Source organism: Vicugna pacos, chromosome 11 (assembly GCF_048564905.1).
Source record: "Vicugna pacos chromosome 11, VicPac4, whole genome shotgun sequence".
Taxonomy (NCBI): Eukaryota; Metazoa; Chordata; class Mammalia; order Artiodactyla; family Camelidae; genus Vicugna; species Vicugna pacos.
Window position 1 is genome coordinate 30,816,343 of NC_132997.1, and position 11,178 is coordinate 30,827,520.

At 47.8% G+C, this 11,178-nt stretch overlaps 1 protein-coding gene across 1 annotated transcript in view; it reads left to right on the forward strand.

The window, feature by feature from the left end:
* The window catches only part of ACTN2 (actinin alpha 2), a 61,553-nt gene extending 54,486 nt beyond the window's left edge, over nucleotides 1-7,067 (forward strand). The window contains exons 17-21 of the mRNA XM_072971042.1: nucleotides 822-1,001; nucleotides 1,590-1,736; nucleotides 3,581-3,646; nucleotides 5,222-5,380; nucleotides 6,847-7,067. Of these exons, the coding sequence (XP_072827143.1) occupies nucleotides 822-1,001; nucleotides 1,590-1,736; nucleotides 3,581-3,646; nucleotides 5,222-5,380; nucleotides 6,847-7,005 (711 nt within the window). The 3' untranslated portion in view covers nucleotides 7,006-7,067. The remainder of the gene's footprint in view (nucleotides 1-821; nucleotides 1,002-1,589; nucleotides 1,737-3,580; nucleotides 3,647-5,221; nucleotides 5,381-6,846) is intronic.
* The last annotated feature ends 4,111 nt before the right edge of the window (nucleotides 7,068-11,178 follow it).

An 11,178-nucleotide genomic window follows, 5' to 3' on the forward strand; every position in this document is an offset into this window, starting at 1 on the left:
TTCCATCTGCCATTCTGTCATTAAAAAGGGTGAGGGGGCTCTTTCTCAGTGTTTAGCCTCTCTCTGCACGACCCAGATTTTTAACCATCCGCCCATCTCTCCAGAAAATGTGTGAAGAGTCACAAATACTTCGCGTTTTCAGAACCGTTAAGGAAGAGTCATCTTCAGATGTCACTGATTTCTGGGTTCAGTTTATCGCCAAGCACAGCCAAGAGGCATTTATTGGCCTACTTACATTTTCCCCCCAACCTCCTTTTGGGTGATAAAATGTTGCCTTTTGTTTGTTTGTTTTTGGCGGGTAGGTAATTAAGTCTATTTTAGTATCATTTAATGGAGGTTATTTATTTAATTGAACCCAGGGCCTCTTGCACACTAAGCACCTACTCTGACCCTGGCTGCGCCTTCCCTCTGTGAGCGTCCTTCTTAAAGAGGGGAGCGTCTAAGGATACGGGGATTTCTTTGGGCCGGCGATGCAGCACAGAGCAGCCTGGAATCTGTCCGGCCGCTGCGTACATGCGGGGCCCCCCGTCCTCCAGGGGAGGCAGCGCCCCCACCCCCAACCCAGCGCCCAGGGAGGCTCCCACCCTGAGGAAGGCCAGTGCGTCCCTTCTCACCTCTGGCTTTACTTTCGTGGAGCTTGGTTCTCTGGGTGGAGAAGAACCACAGCTTGTTTCGCGCTGCGGTCCCGCCCCGTTTCCTGCGTCCCCTGGGAAGTCCAGCGGCTCTGGCTGCTGCCCGATGGGGGCAGGCGGGGGGCTGGAGGTGGGGGGCTGGGGAGGGGCTCCCTGCGGCCGGCTCACGCCCCTGTCCTCGCCTCGCAGGAGATCGCCCGCAGCTCCATCCAGATCACGGGCGCCCTGGAGGACCAGATGAACCAGCTGAAGCAGTATGAGCACAACATCATTAACTACAAGAGCAACATCGACAAGCTGGAGGGCGACCACCAGCTCATCCAGGAGGCCCTGGTCTTCGACAACAAGCACACCAACTACACCATGGAGGTACGGCCGCGGGCGGGCCGGGGCCGCCCTCGCTTCTGGTGGTGCCCTCCTCCCAGCATCTGTCTGTTGCAGCTTCATTCTCCCAGCATCAGCGTGAGGGGCTACTAGGCCTCTCCTGTCCCTGTGTGTGAAAAGGCTCTGTGACCTGTCTCGAGTGTCTGTCCCTGTAAGTCATCCCCATCCTCCTCAATGTTGTTGTCACAGTCACAACAGTGAGCTCTCTGCGCTGCGCGGAGAGGCTGCCAGGAGTTGGGCTGTGGCATTTCTGTCAGTTCGGCCTTTCTGGGAGCCCGTGGGTATAATCCAGGGCCCAGCCTGCCACGTGGTTGATGGAAAGGTGTCCCTAGTGACAGACTACACGCTGTACACTTGATCTGCAAAGTGCCAGTTGCTGCTCTTAGATCCCTGGTCTCACTTCTGAGAACTTCCCACCACAGAATCTCACAAAACGAGGAAATGCAGAGGAAGGGCAGCACAGGGAAGGCCTGCGCGTCTCCCCTCGGGCCGACTCCCCCGTGGTGGAAGTGAGGGGGCGAGACTGATGTGCTGGGAGAGCCGGGAGCTGATCACTTCCTGTTTCCCTGGCAGCACATCCGCGTCGGGTGGGAGCTGCTGCTGACCACCATCGCCAGGACCATCAACGAGGTGGAGACCCAGATCCTGACGCGAGATGCCAAGGGCATCACCCAGGAGCAGATGAACGAGTTCCGGGCCTCCTTCAACCACTTCGACAGGGTGGGTGCCTCGCTCCCGCCGCTGTGAGGGGCCACGCTGGGGACGCCAGACGTGCATTTGAGATTAATACTCAGGCTGTTATTGGAGCTTCATGTCTGTAGAGGTTACAGGGAAACAGGCTGATTCATGCCACAGGACAACAGCCACCGAGGGGAGGTGTGCTGAGCTCTGATGTCCTCGGGGTGACACCAAGTCCAGATCACATCGTGACCGCCTATAGTTCACAGCTGGCAGCAGAGCTAGGCTGGTTCCACACGAAGGTGTATTCTTAAGGAGACGTGGTTTAGGCCATTTTTCCAAATACTTAAACACAAAGCTCTAGTGTACTTCTGATTAACTATTTAGTGAAGTACCTGATGAAAATTAACCTACTCTTTTGAGATATAAAAGTAACTTTTCTTTTTTAATGAACAAAATTGACTCGTGAAATGTTTTAAGGAAAATGCTCTGGCAAAACGGTGATCATTTTCACGGTAAAGGCACATGAAAAGTTAAGTGCTTCTCTTAGAATATTACCTAGTACTTTGGTTTCAATATTGTTGAGTAAAAGCAGTTCCTCACAAGAAGACCCCTAGTTTCTTACTATCCACTTAAAAGTGACTCTTTAGGCCACAGTCCACTGGTTAACAATCACTAAAAAAGTATATTCCATTACTTTGTTCGAGACCCTATTTTTGATTTACAAACATCTGTTAAATGGTTCTTAAGATGCCTCTGGGTGAGGCCGGCCATGTTCAGGCCTATGAAAGACTTCAGAAAGCAGACTTCTGACCGGGAGCTGAGGCGTGAGTACAGAGTTCCACACAGAGCTGGATATGAAAGTTAGCCTGGTTTCAGCACCACTTACTGCACAGAAACATGCTGCAACACTGAGCTGCCTTCATTCACTGACATTCAAGTCATTTTCCTCCTGCCGATCAGAGCTCCTACACACGTCCGTCTGGGCTCGTGGGGGGACAGCTCCCACTCTTTTGGGCCACCTCAGAGGGAAAAACCACATTTACTTGAATCTAGGATAATGAGACGGTCTTTTGCAACAAAAGTCCAAAGGGGGAGGACAGCCCAGAACCTGCCAAGTTTGAAAGTCTCCGTTGAATAACTGGCTTGGCCAATAGTAAAAGCGTTTTCTTACCTTTGAGTTTATGCTGATGCTTGGTCCTTAGCTGTCCTCCCAAAACCTGCAGGAAAAGCTTGAGCACCGCCACACACTTGCTGTCACACTGAGGGCTCTGTGTGGGCATGTCTGTTTCAGTGGAATGTGGGTCAGTTGGTCCTGACCTGGCCTTTTCTGGCCATGACAGCTGTGGTCCCCCGGGGCCCTTCCTGCATGCTGCTCCGGGTAGACCCTCATTGGATTTGCGTGGGAGGCTGGGTTTGCCGCACAGAGCGGCCTCTCCACCGGGTCCACCGGCCTGGGAGTGGCTGTGGGGTAACTTTCCAGCTTGGGTTGTAGCAACGTGGTCATCTTTGGGGGTGTCTTACCAGTGAGGACTGCGTGGGGCCACGCGAGAGCATCAGGATTTCTCAGAGCACCTGCAGTGTGTTCCGGCGGCAGCGGGGGCAGCACACAGCCCCCGATGAGGTTGTTCTCTGTGGCCCTGGGTAGTTCCTCCTGCTTTCTTGAGCATGTGGTCTCCTTTCATTTTTGACCACTGTTCGCCCTCCTTTCCCCCTCCTTTTTGAGAAGTTATTTTGGAACGTCCCCATGTTGGGTCTGTCCTTCCTGTAAGTCAGCAGTGACCTTTATGGACTCTTTGGCCAAGCTCTGAGTGTCCCTTCTCTTCCTGGCTTCTGTTCACTGTGCCTCTAATTCTCCACTTCTCTGTTCTCTGTACCTGTCGCAGAGGAAGAATGGCCTGATGGACCATGAGGATTTCAGAGCCTGCCTGATCTCCATGGGCTACGACCTGGTAAGACAGAGGGCCAAGTTCTACTGACACGTGACACTTCACTGAGGTTAGCTTTACGTCGTAGGCAGTGCCGGCCGTACAGAACGCAGGCAGCACACCTGGGACTGGGTCACCTCTGTTGTCCAGGGTAATACTTTGGAAGGTGTGCCTGCTACTACAGAAGAAGTTTCACTCAGCCAGAACATTCATTTTCATTCAATTATTGGTCAGATTTTTTTCCCTTTTTTCCTTGAAGTTTAGTTGATTTATAATGTTGTGTATAGTTTCTGGTGTATAGCATAGTGATTGAGTTATACATATATATATCGTCTTTTTCATTAAACTTGATTATAAGAATGTTATTCCCTGTGCTACATAGTAGGACCTTGCTGTTGATCTATTTTGTATATAGTAGTCAGTGTCTGCTAATCCGAAATTCCTAATTTATCCCCACCCCCACCCCCTTTCCCTTTGGTAACCATAAGTTTGTTTTCTATGAGTGTTTCTGTTTTTATGTTGTTGTGGCTTTTTTTGGCAGTGAGGGGAGGTAATTAGGTTTATTTATTTATTTTTAATGTGGGTACTGGAGATCAAACCCAGGACCTCGTGCATGCTAAGCACGTGCTCTACCACTGAGCTATACCCTCCCCCTTGTTTCTGTTTTGTAAGTTAGTTCAATTGTATCATTTTCTTAGATTCCACATATAAATTATACAATATTTGCTTTCTTTGTCTAACTTATTTAGTATGATCATCTCCAGGTCCATACACATTGCTGCAAATGGCATTATTTCATTCTTCTTTATGGCTGAGTAGTATTCCATTGTATAAATATACCACAGCTTCTTTATCCAGACATCTATTGAGGGACATTTAGGTTGTTTCCATGTCAGCTTTTCTTCCTAGTGAAGGAAGAGAACGTAAACTTTCCTGAAGATTTTTAAAACAGTTTAATTGAGATATAATTCATATAGTGTACAATTTGCCCATTTAAAGTGTACACTTCAATGTCTTTTAGTATCCTGCTGATTTTTAAAGTGATTTTTCCTCTAGTATTTTAGAAGGTAAAAAGTTTTTAGTAATGAACGAGCTAAGGATACCTTCCATCCCCCACGGGCTGCGAGGGTGTGGGCGGCCCCCACCCCTATACCTGTTGATGTACTGCTGGGCACGGGCTACTCCGATTCCACTCAGGACTTTCACAGAAGCATCATGAGAGCCTCTTTGGACCTGCCTTCTCTTTAGCAGTGCCCTCTTCTTGATTGTAGTCTGAGAACAGGCCTGACTCCCTTTGAATTCCTCCTCCATCATTACCTTTAAGTCCTGAAGGCAACTCGGGTCAGAGAGAGGAGGGAATTCTGACAAAATTTGGGAGCTTCTGTGTTGATGCTACAGCAGTGTTTAAAGTCACTTGGTGGCGATAAGCTTAAGTCACCCGCCAAGGGGAATCTGTTCCAGAAGTGGGAGGGAAATGCAGGGGATGTTAAGTTTTAAGTAGAAAGGAACTCGCCCTCCAGCCGGTAGAAATGGGGGAATGGCTCTGCTGGGAGGGGTGTCCGCTGATGTAAACAATGCTCCTTTCCAACCTGGCGCCAGGGTGAAGCTGAGTTCGCCCGCATCATGACCCTGGTGGACCCCAATGGGCAGGGCACCGTCACCTTCCAGTCCTTCATCGACTTCATGACCAGGGAGACGGCCGACACCGACACTGCCGAGCAGGTCATCGCCTCCTTCCGCATCCTGGCTTCCGACAAGGTCCGTGTGGACGCATGCTCTTCTGCTTGTGCAGGGTGCTGTGCTAATAAAAAAGACACAGCCACGCAAATGATGGGCATTCTGATCCTGGTGCCTGTGGTACTGATGGGCATTCTGATCCTGGTGCCTGTGGTACTGTAGCAGCGCTGAATTCAGAAAGCATGGAAGTCTAGCTGTGGTGGGCCTGGGACAAACGGAACACACACGTGCCATCCCTGCGTCTGTGCTGGGTCCTCACAGGGCCATTTATGGAGGGAACCCAGAGTGTGTATTTTGCAGAGGTTTTTGTGTGTGTTTTACTGGTTCAGCCCCACTTTACATTCCGGGTTGGAGGTTACGACTCTGAAAGGAGGAACCACGCCGATTCAGATGTTACAAAACTGAGAACCCTCTCTTAAGGATCAGTGACCCCGACTTTGTGCCCAGCCCTTGGAGCAAAGTTAGCAAAGTTAAATACAGCCGTTCAGTCATTTTAAAAACTGACAAGTTTTTCATCACCTGTAGCCTAGAAATTAAGAAGGAGTTTCCCCGCAAGTTTAGAATGTTCACATCTGGTAACAAAAACAACAAACGTCTCAGTATGCACAAATTCCGTTTGGGATATGATTCTTTTATCTGGTGTTCTAGCTGAGAGGGAAAGGAGGTTGGGATGTTAAAACATCAGCACTGCCATGTTTATTACCTTAAAAAATCTTATCAGACAAGGTAAACTGTCTTTAAAATAATTACATTTGTTTTACAATGAATCCTTTATCATATGGAAGAGGTGGAGGGGAGAAAGTCCAACTGATGTAGGAGATAATAAACTACAGGTCATCTAACCCCCTACAAAACCCTACTATAAATTACAACGTGATATTTGCTCTTTATTTGACTCTTACCAGCCAGTCTGTTTTACCAGAAATATCCTAATTCCTGGTGGACAACTGACGTTAAAAAAAAAAGAAAGATTCAATGTTAGTTGTAGTTTCCTTTAGAAAGAGGCTTTCTCCAGTGGCAGCACACTTCTAGCTTTTTAATAAACTGCATAGGAAAATGACTGCATTTGCTAAAAGCACGTATCATACACACACATACACAGATGATGTTAAATACCCCCTATGTTTTCATCGGCGTATGACGTCAACCGGCCATCCCTGTATCTTTCTGATATGAAGTTTAGATCAGAGCATTTTCACTTGCATCATGCCTCAGTTAGGGAAATACTGATGGTCGTGCCCGCTGTGTGTTTCTTTCTGAAGTGTATGAAATTCCTGCTGGCCCAAAGACCAACCACCTTGCACAGAAGCTCTCACGAGTGAAACTCAGCCTTTTGTTGGTTGTCTGGCACTAACCCCATTCGACTCCCCGCCTTTAGCCCTTTATAAAAGTTAAACAAATGTGAGCAAGGTGTAAGTGTTTAGACCATGTAGTGTAATGTCCCAGCGTTTTCTGCAACTTTGCGAACACCTGTGTGTCTCTTCCAGCCGTACATCCTGGCGGAGGAGCTGCGCCGCGAGCTGCCCCCGGACCAGGCCCAGTACTGCATCAAGAGGATGCCCGCCTACTCGGGCCCCGGCAGTGTGCCCGGAGCCCTGGATTACACCGCCTTCTCCTCCGCCCTCTACGGGGAGAGCGACCTGTGATGCTGAGTTCTGTAACCACGGGTCCCATCAGAACGCAATAAAAGCTGAAGTCACGGTTTGTTTCTTGGAAACTTTGACAAGCTTCATTAAGTTAAGAGAGAATTTTTTGCAGTTCAGTTTTTGCTAGCAGTGTTAATCTGGCTGGGGTTAAGTTTTTACAGTGTATGACATGGTGTGCTTCACAAATAGGTTTATTTCTGAGTTTTTAGCTAAATGCAATGAAATGTCAGGTGTTTTGTTGGGTCCTTTGATAAAATAAAGCAGATTACTTGAGTAGTATGGAATTAGGAGGGCCTAGGGACAGAAAAAAAGCACAAAACGGGAAAATTCCAAAACAGTCCAGATTTAAGACTAGGGAAAAAAAGCAAATGATATTTAAAAAATATTCTTTGCATCTAATTTGCTGATATGATTATCCCTAGGGGAGGATGCCGGGGATCTTGGTGTTTCACTTTCTTGCTTATCCAAAGATTAGCTCTATTTAAGGTAAATGGTACTGTTGGCCTCGTTAGCTGAATTTAATATTGTGAGATGGAACTTCCAGGGAATAGAAACAGATTATGCAAAAGATGTCTAGTACTTACAAAGTGTTCTGTGGGGATTACCGCCGGCTCTTCATTATTAGGACTACGTCGTCTAGTGAGTGGGTTTCAATGCCTTACTTACCCTCCAAAGTAGGGACCTCAGGGAACGTGGAAGACAGTTTAATTGCCAGAGAGAAAGATGGAATCGCTAGGCAAGATGAGTGTTTTAGGATTATTTCTTGATTCCAGGTTTCTGTGCTTTTTCCTGAGGTTGTCAGTATGCTAGGCTCTCCAGAGATGACCGAAGATGTCTGTAGCAATAGTTCACACAAGGGGACACACCAGAAACTGGTCCCCGTCCAGCTCCCCAGGCAGGTCTCCTTTATGCCTTTAGTTTCATGGTCTGGTAAGGAGGAGTTAGGTTACAGCAGTAGAGGTAAGTTTTTTCACTGCAGAACCTTCACATATTTGGAGGTGGATTCAGTTCGTGCAGCAGGAGTTCCTAGATGCGTCTGTTGCACTGGGGGTGCGCTCCCGCATGACTGGATGGGGGGGTCCTAGCACGTCCCAGCTCTGGCTCCGTCCGCATAGGAGCCCCACGGCAGAGGACGCCAAGGGCACCTGCCTGCATCCTGAGCTGTCAGCGTTCACCCATTTTTCTGCTCAGGCTGCCATACGCTGTACCCCCCAACCCCTACCCAGTTTTTCCATCTTGTTGACAGCTTGTAGAGAAGAAAGTGGAATTCTTTTTATAGCTGAGTCCTGAATGATCAGGAAATGAATTGCAAACAGCAATTAAAGTTTTACTAGAAAAGCAGTAACGTGCCTATTACCTACAGCCTGTCTCCTCAGACTTTTATAGCTTTCCAGCGATAGCTGGAAATGTGATATTTTCCATTCATAACTGTCTGGTAACTGAATACTTTTAACTACATTAGCCCATTTAGAACTTTCAGTCTTTATAAATTTCATTTAATTTTGCTTCATTTAGTTAAGCAGTTGGTAGTTTGCAAGTTCCTGAAATATCTCAGTCCTTGAGTTCAGTGTCAGACACTTTTGGGGTGGTGTTCAGGTGAACTCGGACTCCTTATTTGACTTCAAGCAGGTGCTATATTCCAGCCATAAACATTAAGGGGAAAACGGGAAGCTGTTCTGCCTTTGAGGCCACTGGGGGGATCTGTGGGGTTTCAGGATGGATACAGGTAGTCCATCTACCTAAAATTTTAATTTCTTTACAACATTCGGGCAAGAGAATGGATCAATACTATTTGCTAATAAATGAAAAAAGGAAATAAACTCTGAAAAAAACACTTAATAAACATGTTTATACTCTCATATTAGAAGTTTTTATTTCTGAAGCTGAATTACTGATTAAACTTAATTTGTAAAAGAAAAGGAATGCCTGTTTTTATTATTTCAAAGAATAACCAGTTTCTTTAATCATAAACGTTCCTCACTTGAAATTTCTGTCACGTTTGGGGGAGTGTATTGGAGAAGGTAATGAGGTTTATGTTTTTGTTTTTGTTTTTTTAAAAACGGAGGTATGAGGGATTGAACCCAGGACCTCAAGCATACGAGGCACACACTTTACCACCAAGCTACACTTGGCTGTTGTTTCCCAGACTTTCCTCCTGGTTCTTGTGTGTTCATGAAATAAGAAACTGGAGATGAGTGCTCTACAGCCCTGAAGTAAAAAGAAAACTCTAAATGATATAAAGTTAGAAACTTGTATTTTAAGAAGTAGGAACTTGTTACCAAGCTGACCAAGGTTGACCCACAGTTTCTTGCGTTATTTGCCAAGAAGGCATTGGGGCGTCCAACTGTGTCCACGAACTTTCTCAAATACCCAGGAGCCTACGCAGTGACTACGTTGCATTATAACACTTAATATACTGCGTGCCTGAGGCGTTTTCAAATTTCAGATGGAATCAGCAGAGAAAGAGACAGGATTTCTTTTTCCTTTTGGATTAATAATTCAGTACTTAAGCAACAGACAGACCATCCTTCCTCCTAAGCTGGGAGTTGGAGGTGGTGGTGATTTGTCAGCGAGAATCCCTAGCCTTAAAGTCTTTTTGGAATTATCTCCGTGGCATTGCTGACTTCCCCCTCGGTACACAGATGGGCAGAAGAAAGGCTGGGAGTCCAAGTTATGTGGCTGGGAACTTCCAGGAAGCCATGGTGGCAGATTTAGCGATAACCAGTCACAGGGTGTCTTTATAAGACCAGCTCCCAGAGATGGAGAAAGATTAGCTACGTCAAGAACAGTCGTAGAAGAAAAAAAGACCTTTGAATACCCAGTATGAACAATGACATGTATTTATGGTGGACATTTAATTGTGTAATTGCAGAATTACCTAGGTGACAGTGCCCAAAACCGAGGCTGGCAGCCCTGCTCACAATGACCCTCCCCTTCCACTGCCTCTGTCTCCCCCACCCCCGCCCCTCCTGTGTGTGCAGAGCCCTGGTGCTGCCCTAGAAGTCCAAGGGCCTCTCCGAGTAGCACTGCCGGGAGCACTCCCTTCCCCTGACCTGGTTCCCCACCTGCTCTGTTTCCGTGACTCACCTCCAGATGCACAGCACATTCACCCAGGATGCTGTTTAAAATTGCTGATGCCTGGACCCCCCTAGACCACACAAACCAGAAGATTCAGTAGTGGTGGGAGTGGGAGCCAGCACTCAGCTTGATTAGCTCCCCGACCAGTCACTGCAGGGTGGGAGCTGAGACCGCTGTTCTAGGCTGTCAGAACATGACTTTTCTGTGCTTCAGGACCCTGCACTCTGCCTTGCTGCTAACTGCACAAGCAGACAAGTGCAGGGAGGTGATGTGCCAACAGCAGTCACGCCAGGTGGGGGGACCAGCCCTCTCTCTCCGCCGCCACTCCCACACGCACCTCATACCCATCCTTTCCTGAGCAGGCTTGTTTCTAAAAGGTCATCCTTTCGTCGAATTGTTTCCAATGTTTCAGATGCTGGAGAGGGCTCTGAAGCCCTTCTCCAGTGGGGCAAATCCTGCCATGCCCCAGGTCTGTCTCCTCCTTTGAGACGCTTTCCCAGCCAAGCCACCCTTCACAGGTCATCTCTCCCCTCCTTCCAGGGTTTGCTCTTGCTCCTGCTTTAAGCATCTCGCGCACGGCCCTGTGTTTGTGCTGGGCTGAGACCACTGAGGGCAGGAACTTGTCTAAACTTTAGCGTGGGACCAGGCACGTGGCAGGCAATGAGCACTGAATGAACAGTTTTGCACGCTGGCGTGAGTTTGAGTATGACTGAGTAGGACCCGCAGGAGTGAGAAGAGGTGGAAATAATCCGGCCAGTGGCTGGCTGGAGAGGGGAGGGGAAGAATGCAAACGATGCATGACTTAGAGGCACGGTCCTCCCGCAGGTGTGCACGTCCACTGAAGATGTCCCAGTGCTTCATGGAAATGGATGCTTCTAGTGCATTTCTAGATCTTTAACTTCCTCCTTAATATCACGGGGTCTCCTCTGTTACTTTGGCTCGCGTAAGCACCCTTCTCCTACTTTTCGAAAGAAGAGCACACCCCTCGTCCATTCTAAATCTTACCAAGGTCCATCTACCTGTAAAAATCTCCAGGGCTCAAAACAAGGGGTTATTTTTAAGTATTATTTTGGGGAATCCCTAAAGAGGGGCTTG